We start from the raw sequence: 20,189 nt of genomic DNA, 5'->3' as shown, positions 1-20,189 counted from the left end.
TATTCCATTAAAAAAACAGCAGTTTCCAGCTACAATAGCCATTTACAACATTAACAATGTCTACACTGTATTTCTGATCAATTTGATGTTATTTTAAATGGACATTTCTAAGTGACCCCAAACCTTTGAACGGTAGTGTGTGTGTATATATATATATATATATATATATATATATATATATATAATATAAATAAATAAATGAGAGCGAGAGAGAGCATTCGGAAAGTATTCAGACCCCTTGACTTTTTCCACATTTTGTTAGGTTACAGCCTTATTCTAAAATGTATTACATTGTTTTTTTTCCCTCAATATCACATTTACATAAGTATTCAGACCCTTTACTCAGCACTTTGTTGAAGCACCTTTGGCAGCAATTACAGTCTCTAGTCTTCTTGGGTATGACGCTACAAGCTTGGCGCACCTGTATTTGTGGAGTTTCTCCCATTCTTCTCTGCAGATCATCTCAAGCTCTGTCAGGTTGGATGGGGAGCGTTGCTGCACAGCTATTTTCAGGTCTCTCCAGAGATGTTCTATCGGGTTCAAGTACGGGCACTGGTTGGGCCACTCAAGGACATTCAGACACTTGTCCCGAAGCCACTCCTGCAATGTCTTGGCTGAGGTCCTGAGAGCTCTGGAGCAGGTTTTCATCAAGGAATTCTCTGTACTTTTCTCCGATTGTCTTTCCCTCAATCCTGACTAGTCTCCCAGTCACTGCCGCTGAAAAACATCCCCACAGCATGATGCTGCCACCACCATGCGTCACCGTAGAGATTGTGCCAGGTTTCCTTCAGACGTGAGGCTTGGCATTCAGGCCAAAGAGTTCAATCTTGGTTTCATCAGACCAGAGAATCTTGTTTCTCATGGTCTGAGAGTGCTTTAGGTGCCTTTTGGCAAACTCCAAGCGGGCTGTCATGTGCCTTTTACTGAGGAGTGGCTTCCATCTGGCCACTCTACCATAAAGGCCTGGTTGGTATATACAACAGTATATACAGTGCATTCGGAGAGTATTCAGACCCCTTGACTTTTCCACATTTTGTTACGTTACAGCAGGTGTCCACATACTTTTGGTAATCTCAGTGTATATCGAAATAAGATAACTATATCTAAATATATGGCTCTGGGAATGGCAATCCAGCTTCCCTCATGAATGGTTATCAAGCAATTCCCCTGTGAATTTAGACGTCAAATGGCCTTACCTCGTCTGTGATGAGAGCGACGTCGTATCTCTGCAGGGCTGTGAGGGAGATGGTGCAGTAGGCCCCGACCTCCGACTCAGCGTATTTGGAAAACAGGGGAATGGCCTCGGGCAACAGGGAGTTCTTCAGCGCTAGCAGGTACATCTGAACGTCTGACTCTGCCTGCGTACTGTCGGGACCTTCCAGAATCATCTTCTTCACCTCAACCACAGTCTGGGTTGGACATGGGACAAAAACACACACAATGAATCAGCCATTGTATAGTTCCTTTTAAGATATTATGACTTTCTTTGGTGCATTTCACATGAGAATCATAGAGGGATCATTTCTGTATATTTTTAAACCATCAGACACAGCTACGTCTCACTTCACAATTCCAGTCTGGCATTACAATAAAAATAAGGTATTTCTGGCTTAGTTAAAAAAGTCCAATCAGTATTTTCTTGGTTGAAGATGATTAAATTGCTTAAAAAGGGACATTTAAACAAATTTCTACTTCATATTCATCGAGACAATGCCTACTCATGGTTAAAACCACATGATGCACACCAGATGATGTCATCGGAAACACTTATCTTCCTCCATCTTTTGAACTATAAAACGTAGAAACACGCCATTTTCACATATGTTGATGTTGGGGTGGTGCTGAAGATGATGAATATGAAGTTTTCAAAAATGTGTTAATCCCTTTAAGAATTAGTTTTGTACGATTCCGTCATTACAGACATAGGCTCAAACATATTCGATAACTTTACTCACTGGTAGCTCACAACCTCCTTTCTGACAGAGCTTGTGCACAAGGGCACCCATGATGATCACCACTGATTCTTTGATGTCGTTACTGCCAATCTTGCCCTTTGAAATGTCCTGAAAAAACAATGCGTGTCATTATTGTCATATGTTTTATCATCATACAGTACACAAAAAAAAACAATTTTAAATATAATTGCAACTTCCTCTCAAAGTCGTTTGAGAGGAAGAGTAGGTGCAAAATCTAAGAGAAAGAGAAACCACTGCCCCACAAAATCTGTGTGTGTGTATGTGTGTTATTTCCTTTATCGCACCACAGGACATAGTCAGATTGAGCCACAGAAATGCTACAATCAACAATGTCATGAAGGGTGCATTGAGAGAGCTGGGTCGTGATCATATTAAAATGGCAAAGTTGAAAAAAAAAAATATATATATATATATATATATATATATATATTTAATTAATTAATTAATTAATTTACCAACACTTGCAGTTGACCCCCCCACCCCACCACCCCCTTCTAGCTCTGACTCTACTGATAGCTACGTTATTGAGGAAAAATGTACTTTCTATGCCTGTGATATGTGGTTGTCCCACCTAGCTATCTTAAGATGATTGCACTAACTGTAGGTCGCTCTAGATAAGAGTGTCTGCTAAATGACTAAAATGTAAAGTTGTAAAACGTTCTGCTAATGTGCTTACTGAATATTGCCCTGATGATGAGCATAAGGGTGCTTTCAAACCAGAAAAAAACAGATACGTAAAAAACGCAATAACTCAATGATTTTCACTGGGAGCAGTGCGTTGGGGGAGGGTCTAGTGTTGTGTTGCGCTGTCGGTCAGAAGTCACAATGACGTATCTGTCTAACCAATTGAAAACGTAGAACTAACTTTTTACCGAATAATTTCTCCCCATCCTGCTGTGTTCGACATGCATTTAATTCATTTTGGTTTGAAGGCACCCTAAGATTGTAGAGTTTGAGCAAGAGGCAGCCATTGGCCACTCACCACCAAAGCCTGGAGCATTCTCTCGTTGGGGTGCGAGGCGAAGCCGCAGGCGTACAGGAACCTCTCCTGCAAAACCAGGCCTTTGGGGTCGGCAAAGTTGAGGAACTGCAGCATGGCGTCCAGGGAGGCGGGTGTCTGGGACGAGGTCACGGCGTCCACCACTTGAGGTCTGCAGACCCCGAGAGAGTTGGAGAGAGAGAGGTGGTGAGTCAGAAGTCATATCCAAAATGGTGCCATATTCCCTATATAGTGCACTATGTGGCTCTGGCAAAATAAACATGGGGCGTGAGACAGACAGCAAGGAAATGTGGTGAGGAGTCTCTATATCTCATAAGAAAGCATCACAGCCTGAGAGAGAGAGAAAAAGAGAGACACATACAGAAAAAGAGAAAATGAGAGTTTGAGAAGAGAAAGAGCGATAGAAGAGAAGTGAAAATAGAGAGAATAAAGACTGACTGAAGAGGGAAAGACAAAAATAGAAAAAAAGAGGAGAGAAAGAGGCAGACAGAAAGAGAAAGAAAAGGAGGGAGAGAGAGACAGAGAAGTGAGTAAGTGCTAGGCCTTACAGGGCAGTCTTGCTGGAGCTCTTCAGCACTTGGAGGATCTCGTCCTTGGAGGCTTTCCTTATGCTCTGGATGAGAGCCAGGAAGCTTCGGGGAGCGATGGCCTTTGACAAGCTATCTGGTTCAAACTGCTTCTGGACTGCCTGCCAGTGCTCAAACAGCTAGCGGGATGGGCAAAGAAGAGGAAAATAAAGGAAAAATAGTAATTTCTTAATTATATGTTTGGTCAGCAAGGACATGTATCGATAGTGTAGTATAGTGTTGGTAAATTCAGACTACACATAAGGGCTTTTCACACTATTGTAACACCCCGTACTGTGCTGGCACTGATCATTTCATTCTAGCACCATTCCAGCAATCAACCAGGCCAGCACAGTACAGTTTTCCTCTGCCCTTTTTACTTATTCTTTAGTAAAGAGTAATTTTTGAAGCATTTGGTTTGGCAGTCAATACAAAAGCTGAATTGAAGATATGTTATATTGGAACCTTTCAGAGGAAAAAGTCAGTGTTCCAAGGTTGAAAACAACGGGAAGCACTTTCTTTACTTTATTGCTTCTCACAACCACTTACCGATTGACAGCCCTTGCATTGGGATTTGACCTTCTCAGCTGCCACACCAACAGCAAACAATTTCTCATCCAGTGATTTGACAACACTGGCGACATTCTTCCCAGCAGCTTCAAACGGCCCAGTCTCAATTGTTACCAGTGTCAAGCTTTGCCTGAGGACAATATAAACGAACAAATCCATCAAATCAATCAGTTTCTGTTCCTTGCAATTGATGTTTTCAGAAAGCCTATTCAATCAATAAGTGAAAAAACAACTACTTTCACACTGAAAGAATGCATGTGATGGATTAATTAAGTAAACAAAAGAAGAAGAAAAAAAATATATTGCCTCAAAGTTTACAGCAGAATTCTTTACCTGGACACTATTTTAGCTGCGGTGGTGCGGCGTGCATTGACTGCTAAGATGTGAGTCTCCTTGGCTATGGCTGACTTAATGAAGCCATCCTCCAGGGTGAAAACAGTGACAGAGCTGGACTCCCCACTCACGCCCAGGACCTGAATGTAGGTGGTGAAGCCGGTCTCTGCGGTCTTGCAGGTCTCCAAAGCCTTGGTCCTTGTCACCTGGCCCTGGGCAGCCTTGTACTCTACCGTACACCTCCCGGACACATCATTCTGTTCCCAGACCAGACAGATCAGTCAGCCAACAAAAAGTACTCACTCATACAACAAACCATTGAAAAATGTTTTGAAGCAATTAGTCGAATGATTTACATAGAGAATTCATTGCAAACTTATGACTGTGTTTTTGGTCAAACATTTATTTTACAGTGCATTATTTTTTTTTTTTTATGACATGATAAAATGGTCATTACATGATTATCCCCTTATAATTACTTTTTGGTTTCTCTAGGAATCATTGAAACAAAGGTAGCTTAGTGGGTAAGAGCGTTGTGCCAGTAACCGAAAGGTCGCTGGTTCTAATCCCCAAGCTGACTAGGTGAAAAATCTGTCGATGTGCCCTTAAGGAAGGCACTTAACCCTAATTGCTCCTGTCAGTGACAAAAAAAATAATAAATTATAATAATCAATTTGGTACACGGCGGTGGTTACCAATTGAGTTTGTCAAAAGTTATCACATCATCTCTTAGTAAGTGCCTGCTAAAATAGGACTGCAGAGTAAAAATGAAAACATTTCCTGTATATGTATTGGTTCTCATTTACCTCTATGACCTTCCCAGATCTGGATTGCACCTGTAGCAGGCTGGCCACACCCCTCTTCAAGTTCTTAATGGAAGCAGGCTCCGCCTTATAGCTGTAAAAGCTGCTCACCTGAAAGAGAGGCATGGAACAACAAACAAGTCAATACGATACAAAAGTGACTTCTTATTTGCTAAAAGCGTGCATAGTAACAATGCACTAGAGTCAAGCGACAGAACAGTGAAATTAGCTGTAGTTTTCTCAGATTAACATGATCTAAGTGTCTCAGATAATGATGGAGATGTCAACAAATGGAAAAGGGTCTGACTACGTAGGGTCTGACTGTGGACTGCGTCTTGAGGGTGTTCCTTGCGAGGGAGTTCCTTTTCTCTTGGCAAGGTATGCCCATGGCTTGGAGCAGGGGCCAATAAGAGTGTCATTTTCTTGGCAAGGAACGCAACCCAAGACACATTCCGCAGTCAGACACTATCAAACAAATGTCTTATTCACTTTCACAGCGTATTCCACTCAACTCAGGGCATCATACTGTAAACCACACTTTGAGGTTTAGATTAAATTACTAGATTGATTAGGCTTTATTTACTATATTTGTTGAAGACTATAACTTTCTTTAACCTTATTTGTCCATATTCAGCCTTTATCAACTCAGAGAAATAGAAAGCTTTATTTGAAAAACCATGTCTAACATAGCAGAGACTGCACCAAAAAAAGTCCAAAATACAATACAGAAGTACGAATGTTGCCAACAATAAATCACATTGTAGTAAAAACAAACATACACATTGTCACCCTAAGGTCACCATTATCACAAAGGTTTCAAAATCTTGTCACTCTTTCATTATCTTTTATTAGGTACACCACCCTGATCACGAAAATGGATCGCTCCTACAGACAGTGAATCACGTGGCCGTGGCTTGTAATATAAAGCAGGCAGACAGGCATCAATCCATTCTATTACTGTTTGATTGAACGTTAGAATGGGTAAAACAAGTGACCTAAGCGACTTTGAGCATGGTATGATCGTCGTTGCCAGGCGTGCTGGATCAAGTATCTCAGAAATGGCCGCCATCCTGGGTTTTTCACGCATGACTGTGACTAGGGTTTACCGAGAATGGTTCGACAAACAAAAACATCCAGTCAACGGCAGTACTTTGGGCGAAAACAGTTTGTTGATGAGAGAGGTCCAAGGATAAGATAACAGGCGTCCAATCTGCATCAACTTCGTGATGCCATCGAGTCAGCATGGACCAACATCCCTGTGGAACATCCCTAAGGAACGCAAAGGGGGTCTGACCCGTTACTAGATGGGTGTACCTAATAAACTGGCCGGTGAGTGTATGTAATCACTTATTATAGTTTGTAATACTATGAGATACATTTAGTTTCAATATGTACAGTCCAGTGCTAAATTCTTACTATTTTCATAACAGATTTAGCTGATCACAATGCATTCAACCACAGTACAAGACAGGATATCCACTGATCAACCGGTATTCATCTCACCCTGTCTTTGTCATCAAGAAATGGTGCTACTTTGCCACGCCAATGCCCCCACACTAGTCTCCCGTGGGATCTGATAACCGGCCGGCTGGCAATCTGAAGGATTGACTTTGCACGTACACACCATCTGTCTGGTATTTCCCCTTCCAGCGTCACCACACTAACACATTGCCAATTACTTCTCCATTAATAGTCCCCGGCAATACGGATGTCATCAATGATGCTCCAGAAATGGCTCCCATACTAGATTTAGTATTTTTTAGCTTGACTGATTATAGTAAAAGTGATGGTTGATATAGAAATAAATGTAAAATTAAACAATACTTTTATGACTATTGACCTATGAAGATATAACAGCAAAAGTACTACAATGATAGAAAAATAGCTATTTGTAGTATATCAAGTATACTTCTGGTAACAATTAAACATCCTACTACCTATACATTTTACTACATATACAGTGGGGAGAACAAGTATTTGATACACTACCGATTTTGCAGGTTTTCCTACTTACAAAGAATGTAGAGGTCTGTAATTTTTATCATAGGTACACTTCAACTGTGAGAGAGGGAATCTAAAACAAAAATCCAGAAAATCACATTGAATGATTTTTAAGTAATTAATTTGCATTTTATTGCATGACATAAGTATTTGATCACCTACCAACCAGTAAGAATTCCGTCTTTCACAGACCTGTTAGTTTTTCTTTAAGAAGCCCTCCTGTTCTCCACTCATTACCTGTATTAACTGCACCTGTTTGAACTCGTTACCTGTATAAAAGACACCTGTCCACACACACAATCAAACAGACTCCAACCTCTCCACAATGGCCAAGACCAGAGAGCTGTGTAAGGACATCAGGGATAAAATTGTAGACCTGCACAAGGCTGGGATGGACTACAGGACATTAGGCAAGCAGCTTGGTGAGAAGGCAACAACTGTTGGCGCAATTATTAGAAAATGGAAGAAGTTCAAGATGACGGTCAATCACCCTCGGTCAGGGGCTCCATGCAAGATCTCACCTCGTGGGGCATCAATGATCATGAGGAAGGTGAGGGATCAGCCCAGAACTACACGGCAGGACCTGGTCAATGACCTGAAGAGAGCTGGGACCACAGTCTCAAAGAAAACCATTAGTAACACACTACGCCGTCATGGATTAAAATCCTGCAGCGCACGCAAGGTCCCCCTGCTCAAGCCAGCGCATGTCCAGGCCCGTCTGAAGTTTGCCAATGACCATCTGGATGATCCAGAGGAGGAATGGGAGAAGGTAATGTGGTCTGATGAGACAAAAATAGAGCTTTTTGGTCTAAACTCCACTCGCCGTGTTTGGAGGAAGAAGAAGGATGAGTACAACCCCAAGAACACCATCCCAACCGTGAAGCATGGAGGTGGAAACATCATTCTTTGGGGATACTTTTCTGCAAAGGGGACAGGACGACTGCACCGTATTGAGGGGAGGATGGATGGGGCCATGTATCGCGAGATCTTGGCCAACAACCTCCTTCCCTCAATAAGAGCATTGAAGATGGGTCGTGGCTGGGTCTTCCAGCATGACAACGACCCGAAACACACAGCCAGGGCAACTAAGGAGTGGCTCCGTAAGAAGCATCTCAAGGTCCTGGAGTGGCCTAGCCAGTCTCCAGACCTGAACCCAATAGACCATCTTTGGAGGGAGCTGAAAGTCCGTATTGCCCAGCGACAGCCCCGAAACCTGAAGGATCTGGAGAAGGTCTGTATGGAGGAGTGGGCCAAAATCCCTGCTGCAGTGTGTGCAAACCTAGTCAAGACCTACAGGAAACGTATGATCTCTGTAATTGCAAACAAAGGTTTCTGTACCAAATATTAAGTTCTGCTTTTCTGATGTATCAAATACTTATGTCATGCAATAAAATGCAAATTAATTACTTAGAAATCACACAATGTGATTTTCTGGATTTTTGTTTTAGATTCCGTCTCTCACAGTTGAAGTGTACCTATGATAAAAATTATAGACCTCTACATGCTTTGTAAGTAGGAAAAGCTGCAAAATCAGCAGTGTATCAAATACTTGTTCTCCCCACTGTACCTTTGGCAGATAATCTCCACTACAGTATACCCAAAGGACATTCATGTTCCTAGTAACTGCCTTAAGTTCAATCAATAATTTCGCATTACGCATCAATAAAAATGTACTGTAACACTTTACTTAACGCCTGCAGGTATAATGCAGTTCTAATTCTTTGTAAGACCAGTTATGAGCATTAATGAGCCCCTTTATAATGTCTTATAACTGTTTGTTTCCATAGAAACAATCTCCCGAGTGGCACAGTGGTCTAAGGCACTGCATTGCAGTGCTAGCTGTGCCACTAGAGATCCTGGTTCGAATTGGGCGGCGCACAATTGGCCCAGCGTCGTCCAGGGTAGGGGAGGGAATGGCCGGCAGGGATGTAACTCAGTTGGTAGAGCATGGCGTTTGCAACGCCAGGGTTGTGGGTTCGATTCCCACGGGGGGCCAGTATGAAAAATAAAAAAAATAATGTATGCACTCACTAACTGTAAGTCACTCTGGATAAGAGCGTCTGCTAAATGACTAACATTTTTAAATGTAAACAAAGCAACGTCCACAGCTCTTACCTTTCCGTTTTTCAGGTGCACCATGAACGGCCTTTCCAGTGCTGCCAGCTTCTTCTCTCCAAGAAGGCTTTGCGTTGTGGCGCCCTGGAATATGTTCTTCTTGGCTGAGCGTGGGGCCACATTTGCTATCTTCACGTTTGAGATCTGTGGATGGGAATGGAAGAGCTTGTTAGATGATCTGGAGGAGGAGGAGGACATAGTCACATTAAGAAAAAATGAAAGAATTTATAACATGGATGCATGTTCCTCAAAAGGCAGAGGAAAAGTTAGTGACTAAAAAGCTTAAGACATTTCAAGCAGCTCAATATCAATATTCTCCATAGAATACAATCAAGAATGGAAGGTATAGACTTAGGTTGAAATAGTATTTAAAATCTTTCAAAAACTGTCAGTGTTTGGTTTAGCCTGTCTGGAATGCCAGGCAGGCGTGTTGGCACTTTTGAGATGACTGCTTTTGGGCCAGGCAAGCACAATTTAGCACAACTTAAGTATTTAAAATAATTCAAATACGATTTGAACCCAGGCCTTTATAAATACAATTGAAAAAAAACAGACTCCCTAAGGGGCCTGTCTGAGAACTTAAGTACTATTTTTATACAATCAGACAACGCTTTTTTTTCTATTCGAGCCAATTACAGGGGACATTAAGAACCTCTTTCCCAGGATCACTTTCCCAGGATCATATCAATATGTGGTTGAGTTTCCTTTTCTTTCACATTGTAAACAATGTTTTGCATGTATAAACTCCAACTTGCACCCTCCCAAAACAACAGGTGGGTTTTTTTAATTCAATATCCCAGGGAAACATGTAACCAGGTTTGACAAAAACAGGCTCTCAGTCTGACCCTGAATGAATCCTAAATCAATCCCTACCCCCTACTCCCTGCCCCCTCTGCATTTGTGTAGAGCTGAAAAGACTGGATAGGTCAACACGATATGGTGAAAATTCCAACTATGCTATCATAAGGCGAGGTAGTGTTATTGACAATCCTCTCAGATCCATACAAACCCATTTGGTGCAGGGGCTGGGGTTTTAGGGGTGGATTTAGGCACATCCATCCAACAGTCATTTACATTTTAGTCATTTAGCAGACACTTATCAAGAGCGACTTACAGTTAGTGCATTAATCTTAAGATAGCTAGGTGGGACAACCACATATCACAGTCATAGTAAGTACATTTTCCCTCAATAATGTAGCTATCAGCAGTCAGGTTCGGGGTGAGGAGGTGGTGCGAGGGGTGGTGCTATGGGATTATTTACCACAAGTTGTATGAGCTGGTCGTCCTTGCTGCTGGGGTCTCTCCACACTAAGTTGACATCCACGTCACTGGATATCCTATAGCCGGCATTGCCATCTTTTGACCCCTTTGCCCTGTCCACCAGCACCTCAGTGGTGTAGCTGAATTTGTACAACCGATCATTGTTCAGCCTGGGTCCAGCAGCACCAGCACCTGAAACAACAAGAGGGGGCATGCAGGAATTGCAGCGTGAGATCAAAACTTACAGTGGGATGAATACTCAGTGATATGAGTGACTCAGAGCAGGGGTTCTCAATCTGTTTTCTTTCTGAGCCCCACTAGGCCTTTTCAAACTGCATTCACTTAGCCCAGGGCTATCCTTAACTCTGGGTTAAAATTAGCCCAGGGCCAGCTTAACGTCCTTTACACAAGCATTTGTTAACCCTGGCTAATTGAAACCAACTGTCACTTTTCTGGAGTATAATATTCATGTGTCACTTTTCTGTTTGCCCTGGGCTAAGTGCAGTTTGAACATGGCTACTGAGACCCTTAAAACTCACTGAGGACCGCAAAGGGTTGAGATTCACTTAGACCTGTGTTTCTCTATATAAATATCAAGGTCTTTCATCAGTAACTGCACAATGTCAACAAGCTGATTAACACTAAATGGCCCTCACTTCTGAGTGAGATGTCTGTCAAAACATCTCCTAAACAAAATAGTTGGTATATTGAATACCATTAAGCAGCGATTTAATTAAGGTATTTTCCTCAAATCATCTCCTTTGTGGCAGTCAAGTACTTCCCCTTTTGTATGTCAATCATAAAAAGAATGCTCTTGAGTTCAGATTGGAGCAATTTATTACCCTGTTAGATGTGTAATGTCTTGGCTAGGCAACAATTAATCGTTTAACCATTACACACGTTACCTGGTGCCCTGGCTAATTGCTACCTGTTCGACAGAGAGAGATCAGGCAGGTGGACGAGACTATAACATGTGTAAAACCATGTGTAGCTTTGGCCAAAATACTTCCAAACATCTTATCCTCTGTAGCAGATGATTAAAAACAGACAGTAATATTTATACATTCATACTGTCAGGCATTCTGGATTCAGAAGGTGAGCCCTTCAAGATGGTGCAATTGCAGCTTGTAATAATGTGTCATTATTACGAGAACCCTTGTAAGCTAAACCTACTATGGTCTACGTTTATGATGGACACAATCAACACTGGAGACAGTAAACATTGTGGGTCTATTGCTCTAATACAGTGTAGCATTCCAAAAGAAGTGACATTAGGACATGAGTCAAAACTGACGTGTCACTTTCGGGTTGCATCACCAACTGCTGAATCAAACATACAAAATCTGCCACAGACAGCTGTATTCAACCACTTTGTCAACTGCCTCAGTTTCTACTGACCAAGTTGAACATGAAATAATTTCATTCATATCGCCTATGATTAATAGATATGGCACCTAAAAAACAACTTTACCACCAACTACAGTAATATCCACAATATCTACCCTGCAGGTTTCCTCAAATGTTTAGGGGACTAATTACTATTGGTTGTGTATACAAATTACATCACCAGGAAAATATATTTGACTATTGAATTTAGGAACTAACATGTGTTGTGAAATTATCAATTTCCAGTGAAAGTGATTTGTTGGTTTCTTGGCTGTTGCAAGACCATTCAAAGGTTTTATGACAGAAGTTCCAAGGTCAGTGACTGTAGGCCTAGAGCCCAACTTCTAACATACTCTCTAAGCAAATCACATACCAACACAATATACAATAACATATTAATCACAAATATCGGTACATTAAAAAAATATATAACTCACCTCTAGTAGAAGCAGAAAATGAAGATGTTATGCAGAGCAAAAGCACAAAGAGAGTTAACATTTTGTACTCTATTAGGAGCAAGAAGGTGACAGCAGGTAAAAGTTGACTGAATACTCGCTCACAGGCCAGAATGAAAGGCTCAGCTACCCGAAGCTACTCAAATTATGTTCATCGGTGTGGAGGGCAGAATCCAAACTCCACGCTCAAGTACTAAGTACGAGGTGAACAGCAAATCATTAACTTGTAGAGCTGAGATTTGACAATGCCTTCGACTATCGATAGGTGCAATGCCCACTGTCGCCGGGGGATGCTACTTTATACAGGAGCAGTTCATTTATGTTACGACATACCTAATGACCATGATGATCAATCGGATGAGAAGAGGATGATAGCCTTATCAACAGCGCATGCACAAATGCGAATTGACATCGAGGTTTCGTCCTCAAGTAGTAGCCTATCATGATAAAATCAGTGAGACAATTACATATAGGCTAAAACAGTAGTTTCACAACTATTTCGATACAGCCAAATTCTGACCAACTTTCAGCAACAAGTTCAATACAATAATATACTCTACATTTACAACGTACGTCTAAAAGGGTTAAAACAATGGTGACATTTACCCCTCGGTAGTGAGACAGCGTCATCTTGAGATTGAACCTTTCACCTAATTTTGCATGTCGGTAATAAACAGATTGACATAGTTGCACACACCGTTGAAGGAAATGGACTATACACGTCACACTATTACAGACAGCACATGAGCCAATGGTAGGTACTTGGCTCTCTACCGTGTTTGTGTGGCGGAAGTTGTAAGCACCGATTTGAGGTCAGTTTTGCGTTTCCCACTCTAATGGTAAGGATGGATGTGGGGATATGTGGGAGGGGACGATGACTGATCCTTGACCTGTGACCCCATCCCCATCATGGACAAATTGATCTGGGTTTACATTATGGATGACTCATATCTTTGATTACATTGCGAGGGAAAGGGAAATAACAGTTCTAGAATTTATCAAGCAGTGAAGTAATTTCCTTGACAGTGAAGTCGTTTTTTCTCATTGTCTTTATTGGAGAATCCTATTTGTATATATATTTTTAAAGCTCAAATGCTTCTACTGATTAACCATCTACAAATGATCTCACACTATGGAAAGGAAGATGGAGGCCTCCTTTCAAGGTGATCCTTCTCTGATTAGATCAACTCTGTCATCAGGGACAACACCACAATGATGAAATGAGATTATGCATGCAGCCCTACTTCATCCAATGTCTGGATGAATGTCACTTTGAATGATTTCCAATCAATCTATTGTAGTCATTAATAGGCATTCATTGATTCACTTTATCTATTCATGCATTTGGGGAAAAAGTTAGATAAATAAACAGATATATTGACTACAGATCATATTGTCTTCATAGTCTTTCAGATGTTATTCTATTTTTGTGAACAATTGTCCGTCTTGAATTACTGGTAGTGGTGCAGTATGTGGTAACACTTACATTACATTGCACTTATTACTGTGTAACTACTTATGTAATTACAGTGTAAAAAGTATTGTTGTAACTAATGATTACACTCTACACTGTAGCAATAACCCTAACCCTATCCTTAACCCTACCCCTTACCCCTAACCCAAAGTAGAGTGTAATAATGAGTAATTCACTATACTTGTTAGATTTTAATTACCTAAAAAGTGACACAGTAATAAGGGCACTGTAATGTAAAGTGTAACCCAATAGGGAGTAAAATTGGAAGACATTACATTTACATTTTAGTCATTTAGCAGCTCTTATCCAGAGACATCAATCAAATCCAAGTATTTTTCATTGTTTATCACAATTTCAAGTCCCATTTTAACTCCCTTTCCAACTCAATCAAACATTCATTGATTCTCAGATGCAGACTAATTCAAAATATAATTCAAACTAAATCAGAACAAAATGACAACCAAAATGACTACCAATTGCTGGATAAGAGGTGTATTGAGATGCACAGGAGGGGTTCATTCATTAGGGCACAATGTTCAGTGTTGCAGATAGAAATAGAATCACTAGAGCTGATACAATAACCTATTTAACATGACAGACAATGGTCTCTGTTCTACATCATACATTTCTATCTGAACGTCCAGTGACGTTGCAACTTCCTGAACGAACCCCAGGTGTATTGCCAGAGTTGTGTTTTAAATCACGAGTGGGTCAGGTGTCTGCTGGGTATAGTTGGGCCATTCGGCCTGGAACACTTCTGGTGGCGTGTGAGGCGTCAGGGCCCGCTTGGTGTAGCGTAGGACCACTTTCTGGTTGAGGTGACACACGGTGGGGCTACCTAGGGTCCTCTGGGTACTCAGGGGTCTGGCGCTGTGCCTCTCCCTGGAGGTCTTGGACTCTGCCCTCTCTGTGTCTGCATCCTCCAGTTTACCTGGGAATGGTGTATTATAGATAGACAGACCTCCAGACATGGAATGAATCAATCAATACATCAATTACTAGGTAAATTAATTATACTATTTGTCAGCTCTTAACCTTGGAGACTCACCAGAGTCACAGTTTGACATCATTTCTAGGAAATGATCTCTGTAAAGAGTAAAGATAATATATTTTGTAAATACATTACAGGCTGTCCTTTTTGAATAGGCAAATGTATTGGCCAGTGTGTAGCAGTATTGATATACAGTACCTAGTGCAGGGCTGCACAACTTATAGTATTTGTCCAGGGGGGAAGTGGCAGCCAGATATTGAAATGATTCAAGGAGCATGGTGATTTCATACTACATGGCATTGCATCATCATTCATCCAATTTCAAATAGAATTCCTTAAGAACTAGGATCCATTGCTGGACATCTCCTATAGACTCAGTCTGCAGGATCTGACACAGCATATCAATCACCTACGATATATAAGAGTGTTCAAACTATGTCATAACGTGATGTTACAAGCTGTAACTCGAAGGCCATCATGAAGGCAACCTATAACTGAAACATTTTGCAATTGTTTTTAACATTCCTTGCAGCTTTCGGGCATTTTGGGGACAAGTTCAACTGATCTGTAGTTATATTTAAAATCCACTGGGCGCACACTGGTTGAATCAACCTTGTTTCCACATCATTTCAATGAAATGACGTGGAACCAACATGAAATAGACGTTAAATTGACGTCTGTGCCCAGTGGGAAGTGCCTTGGAATTGTTTTCAAACATGAAGAACACTAGTGCTCACCATCAGCTGTAGTGTTAGGTTCCCCTCTCTGTCTGTAGACCCCCCGAGGGCTGACACACAGCTGGACTGGGGGAATAAGGGGACACCACTGCCTGGAGTTCAGAGGGCAATGGGGTAACAACCAACAACCCTAACTCTAATCTTAACCCTAACTCTTACCTAAACAACAATTTTTTTCACCAGACACAGAATGTGTATCTATAACAGCACTTACAAATGGTTTTGACTGATATGGTTTCCTCTTAAGCGTTAGGAGCACATTATTAAACTAAATGTTATATTTTGTAGCATTATGCAGCACTTGGGGTTGGAGGTCAATACAATTTCAATTCAATCCCACTCCAACTTTCTCTCATTGATGTCCAAATCTGGAGTTAAGAGCTCTCCAGTTAGGATTCAGCCTTTCTTGTGGTGGAGTTGAAGTGGAATTTACCAAGACTTGGGTGGACAGTATATAATAATACAATTTAATCTTATGAAAATGATATTCCATCTCACCTCTTCCACCTGGTCCCAAAAGCCCTGCCCTCTCTGTCAACTCTCGCAACTCCTCACGCCAGGCCTTGGTCACTTGGAAGAGAACAAAACAGCAGCAAATTCATTCTCTGCTAACACTAAGCCTGCAATAAGGCCTACATATGCCTTATTCAAGATCTGACAAACATATTTGTTGTAGTGTGACAACTGCATACATGTGATTTCGATGTTTACACTGTACTGTGCTTATTTTGTATTTTTTCTGTACCATTATTTTCATTATGGAACTTACCACAATGTCGATAGCCTAACAACACACACACACATATATACACACAAATACATACATATATTCTGAGTGTCTTTAGGTCACCACCATGAATGTGGTTTTAAATAATTGTTGTTTCCCCATTCATCGTCCCTACCAATTTATCCCATAGTTTGTATTGAATGAGCTGCTTTGGGCAGCAGTTGTAACATGTAACAGTGCTTAACCATCACACTGATATCTGGTTACCTGTAGCAGAATGCTCTAGGGTCTACAGTTTCATTCTCACTCTACATGCCTGTTTTTACTTTCAGCAACACTACAATACACAGGCATAACATGCAGCTATAGGAATTATTTCGAAAAATGCAACATCAATATAATGAAATTGAACACACAAAAACGTTAACAGTTCAATCAGAACGTCATCGTAACTTTGTTTAGCAGTACATAAGTACCTCAGTTGTAAACACAAAACAATGTACAGTAGGCTACTCCACGGGAATACAGCTGGATATGAACGAAAGCACATCCATTTTACAAGAGAACTACTTCCTCACAACACCATATCACAGGATCAATAGGGCTGGTATGTACAGAAATGACATCACCATAAAAAAGAGAGAAAGGGTCAAATTGACAGAGGCTTGCTGTTTTGAAGGAGTCTTGCCAACTCCTATGGCCATTGACATGACACAAACAGATCTGGGGCCAGACTGACAGACTGTCTGAACGTACGTAACCTCAGAGAGGGGGAATCCATCTGCTTCAAGGGGAAGAACTGGAGGCCCGTGAGGACGTCAATAGGGAGGTAAGTGCTGTTGGTGCCGATGGCCGCCGTTGGCATGTTTGACTGCAACACCAGATTCTTCTCAGGGGTCAGGACCCTGCCCAAGCAGTACTGGGGCATCTGGCCAAAGGTGACATCATTGACAACACAGATTTGTTTGTCATTGATACCTGTGGAAACAACAGATATGGATTAAAAATGTATTATCTGAAGGATGGAGGCATTGTTTAATTACCTGTAAATTAAATCATCTTGAGGCACTGTACCAATGCTATTCTTCGTCTGCTAGGTGGGAATGTGACTCAACTATTAGTAAATGAATAGACACTGTGTGTGTGTGTGTGTGTGTGTGTGTATGTGTATGTTTGCATGAGTGCGAATATGCATGCCTCTTTGTGTCTCTGGGTGCATCAAACTTACCCTTGATGTGCCTGACCCTCTGTGGGTGGGGGTTGTTCCTACAGAAGAAGGGGCTGTGGCTGGGTGCTCCGAAGCGGGCACTGCTGCGCTGGGTGGAGAGGGTCACTCTGGGCTTGTGGCATAGCGGGCTATCCTCTGCCACTTTCAGGGACACAGTGGTGAGCTCACGATTGCCCAGAGAGAAGGGCGAGGCATGGGGATGCCTGGACACACTGGGCATTGGCCTGGGTAGAAAGGTCTCACAGTGAAGGTCTGGAGGTACAGTAGGCTAGCAGTAGAAGTGGTTGTAGTTTTAATGGTAGCAGTATTAGGCCTAGTTGCAGAGGGCTCTATTTTAACAAACGTAATGCAAAGGTGAATCTTAGCGCTGGCAGTAGTGTTATAGATTCAGGGCTGATTCTGAAATATTTTGGCTATTTTCACAACCAGTTTTGATGAATAAACAAGTTGTGGGTGTGTCAAGGCTTGGCCCCTCACTGGCCAACGTGCTCCATGGCTAAATATGTGGTTGCTTCAAATAGTGTATTTAAGGTCATTTATCCTATCGCGTTTTCACCAACTCTAATGTTAATCCGTTATAGCCTAATTCGTTAAATAGCCTGCCCCATATTTGCAAAATATTGTTTTACATGTTTGCAGTCCACATTGTTCAAATTGGATTTCTTCAATATGGAAAAATATTGTTAAACATAGGCTACAGCGTCGCACTGATATAAGGGCTAGTCTGGACTTGCAGTCAATAAGCAAGATTAAATTCACTAGGCTATTGATAAGGCCTAAAAAGACAGTGTATAATTCTAATAAAAACGAAATAACAACTTGTTTTAAATAGGCTATGTCTAAATAGAGTTATAGGCACCATAACTGTTCCTCGTGGGCATATAATACAGATAAAGAGAAAGGGGCAATGTCCACTCACCGTTATACTGCTCGCAATCGCAAATGTAATGTTTTATAAACATCATGAAACCATTTTACAGATTATTTTTGCACTTCTCCAGAAGTAGCAGACAAAATTATACGTTCTCACCATAAAACAGTAGCAGTGCATGGGTAAAATCACTGGGGAAGTGTCACGATCGTTGAGAGACGGGTCGGACCAAGGTGCAGCGTGAAAACCGTACATGTTTATTTACTCAATAAACATACAACAAAACAAGAAACAACGTAACGTGAAGTCCTAAGGCTATACACGCCTAAACGGAACAAGATCCCACAATACACAGTAGGCAATAGGCTACCTAAGTATGATCCCCAATCAGAGACAATGAGCGACAGCTGCCTCTGAACTGGGCACCGGTGGAGCGGGCTGCTCTGGCTCCGGAGTGGAGCAACCGACCGGAGCTGGATCAGGCACCGGTGGAGCGGATTACTCTGGCTCCGGAGTGGAGCAGCTGACCGGAGCTGAACTGGACACCGGTGGAGCGGACTGCTCTGGCTCTGGAGTAGAGCAAACTTCCGGACCCATATCCATCTCCATCTCTGGAGCAGGACTAAACGCTGTGCCCAGCCTGGGCACCGACGCAGAGGAAAATTCCAGCCCTGTAGTAGGACTGGTTGACGGCCCCAGACTGGGCACCGACACGTTTAGGAGCTCCTGCTCCAAAACGGGGTTGCACGTTGTGCCCATCCTGGGCACCGACGCAGAGGTGGTTTCCAACCCTGTAGTTGGGCTGGTTGCCGGCCCCAGACTGGGCACCGACACGCTAAAGTGCCTCTGCCTTATTTTGATGTAAAAAGGTATCACGTTTCAGGAGAAGACCCAGATGCAGACAGTGTCGAAGTAACACAAGTTTATAACAAAAACAGGGGGCAGGCAAACGACAGGTCAAGGGCAGGCAGAGGTCAGTAATCCAGATCAGAGTCCAAAAGGTACAGAATGGCTGCAGTCTCAGGGTCAGGGCAGGCAGAATGGTCAAAACTGGGGAAACTAGAAAACAGGAACTTGAGATAGCCAGGAGCAAGGGGAAAACGCTGGTAGGCTTGACGAAACTGTCAACAAGAAAAAACAGAGAACACAGGTATAAATACACTGGGGATGATGGGGAAGATGGGCAACACCTGGAGGAGGGTGGAGACAATCACAAAGACAGGTGAAACAGATCAGGGTGTGACTGTAGGTACGATGACAGCGGCGGACAAACATCTGGGCCGAGGGTATGCCGACATCTTCCTCTTGCTCCGGGAAGAGCGGGGGCTGATAACCCCGGGAACACTCAAAGGGCGAAAGACCCGTGGCAGAACAGGGAAGGCTGTTGCGGGCGTATTCGACCCACACTAGTTGCTGGCTCCAGGTGGTGGGGTTGGCGGAGACCAGGCAGCGCAGAGTTGTTTCCAGGTCTTGGTTGGCTCGCTCCGAATGGCCATTGGACTGAGTGTGGAAACTGGACAAGCTGGCCGACGACCCAATGAGTGTGCAGAACGCATTCCAGAACTGGGACGAGAACTGAGGACCCCGGTCGTAGACCATGTCCATTGGGAGTCCATGAATCCGGAAGACGTGCTGCACCATGAGCTGGGCCATCTCTTTGGCAGAGGGTAGCTTAGGGAGAGGAATGAAGTGGGCA

General features: G+C 42.4%; 1 protein-coding gene across 1 annotated transcript in view; it reads right to left on the bottom strand.

The window, feature by feature from the left end:
• Window positions 1–12,872, bottom strand: part of mttp (microsomal triglyceride transfer protein) — a 38,973-nt gene extending 26,101 nt beyond the window's left edge. The window contains exons 1-10 of the mRNA XM_084154921.1: window positions 12,448–12,872; window positions 10,626–10,816; window positions 9,365–9,508; window positions 5,252–5,359; window positions 4,446–4,702; window positions 4,092–4,242; window positions 3,525–3,682; window positions 2,959–3,127; window positions 1,956–2,063; window positions 1,197–1,409 (exon numbers count right to left, since the gene is read on the bottom strand). Coding sequence (XP_084011047.1) covers window positions 1,197–1,409; window positions 1,956–2,063; window positions 2,959–3,127; window positions 3,525–3,682; window positions 4,092–4,242; window positions 4,446–4,702; window positions 5,252–5,359; window positions 9,365–9,508; window positions 10,626–10,816; window positions 12,448–12,508 — 1,560 coding nt within the window. The 5' untranslated portion in view covers window positions 12,509–12,872. The remainder of the gene's footprint in view (window positions 1–1,196; window positions 1,410–1,955; window positions 2,064–2,958; window positions 3,128–3,524; window positions 3,683–4,091; window positions 4,243–4,445; window positions 4,703–5,251; window positions 5,360–9,364; window positions 9,509–10,625; window positions 10,817–12,447) is intronic.
• Between the last annotated feature and the right edge of the window lie 7,317 nt (window positions 12,873–20,189).

This window comes from Coregonus lavaretus (genome assembly GCF_964263955.1).
Source record: "Coregonus lavaretus genome assembly, chromosome: 38".
NCBI lineage: Eukaryota > Metazoa > Chordata > Actinopteri > Salmoniformes > Salmonidae > Coregonus > Coregonus lavaretus.
This window is presented reverse-complemented; position numbering and strand designations above follow the sequence as displayed.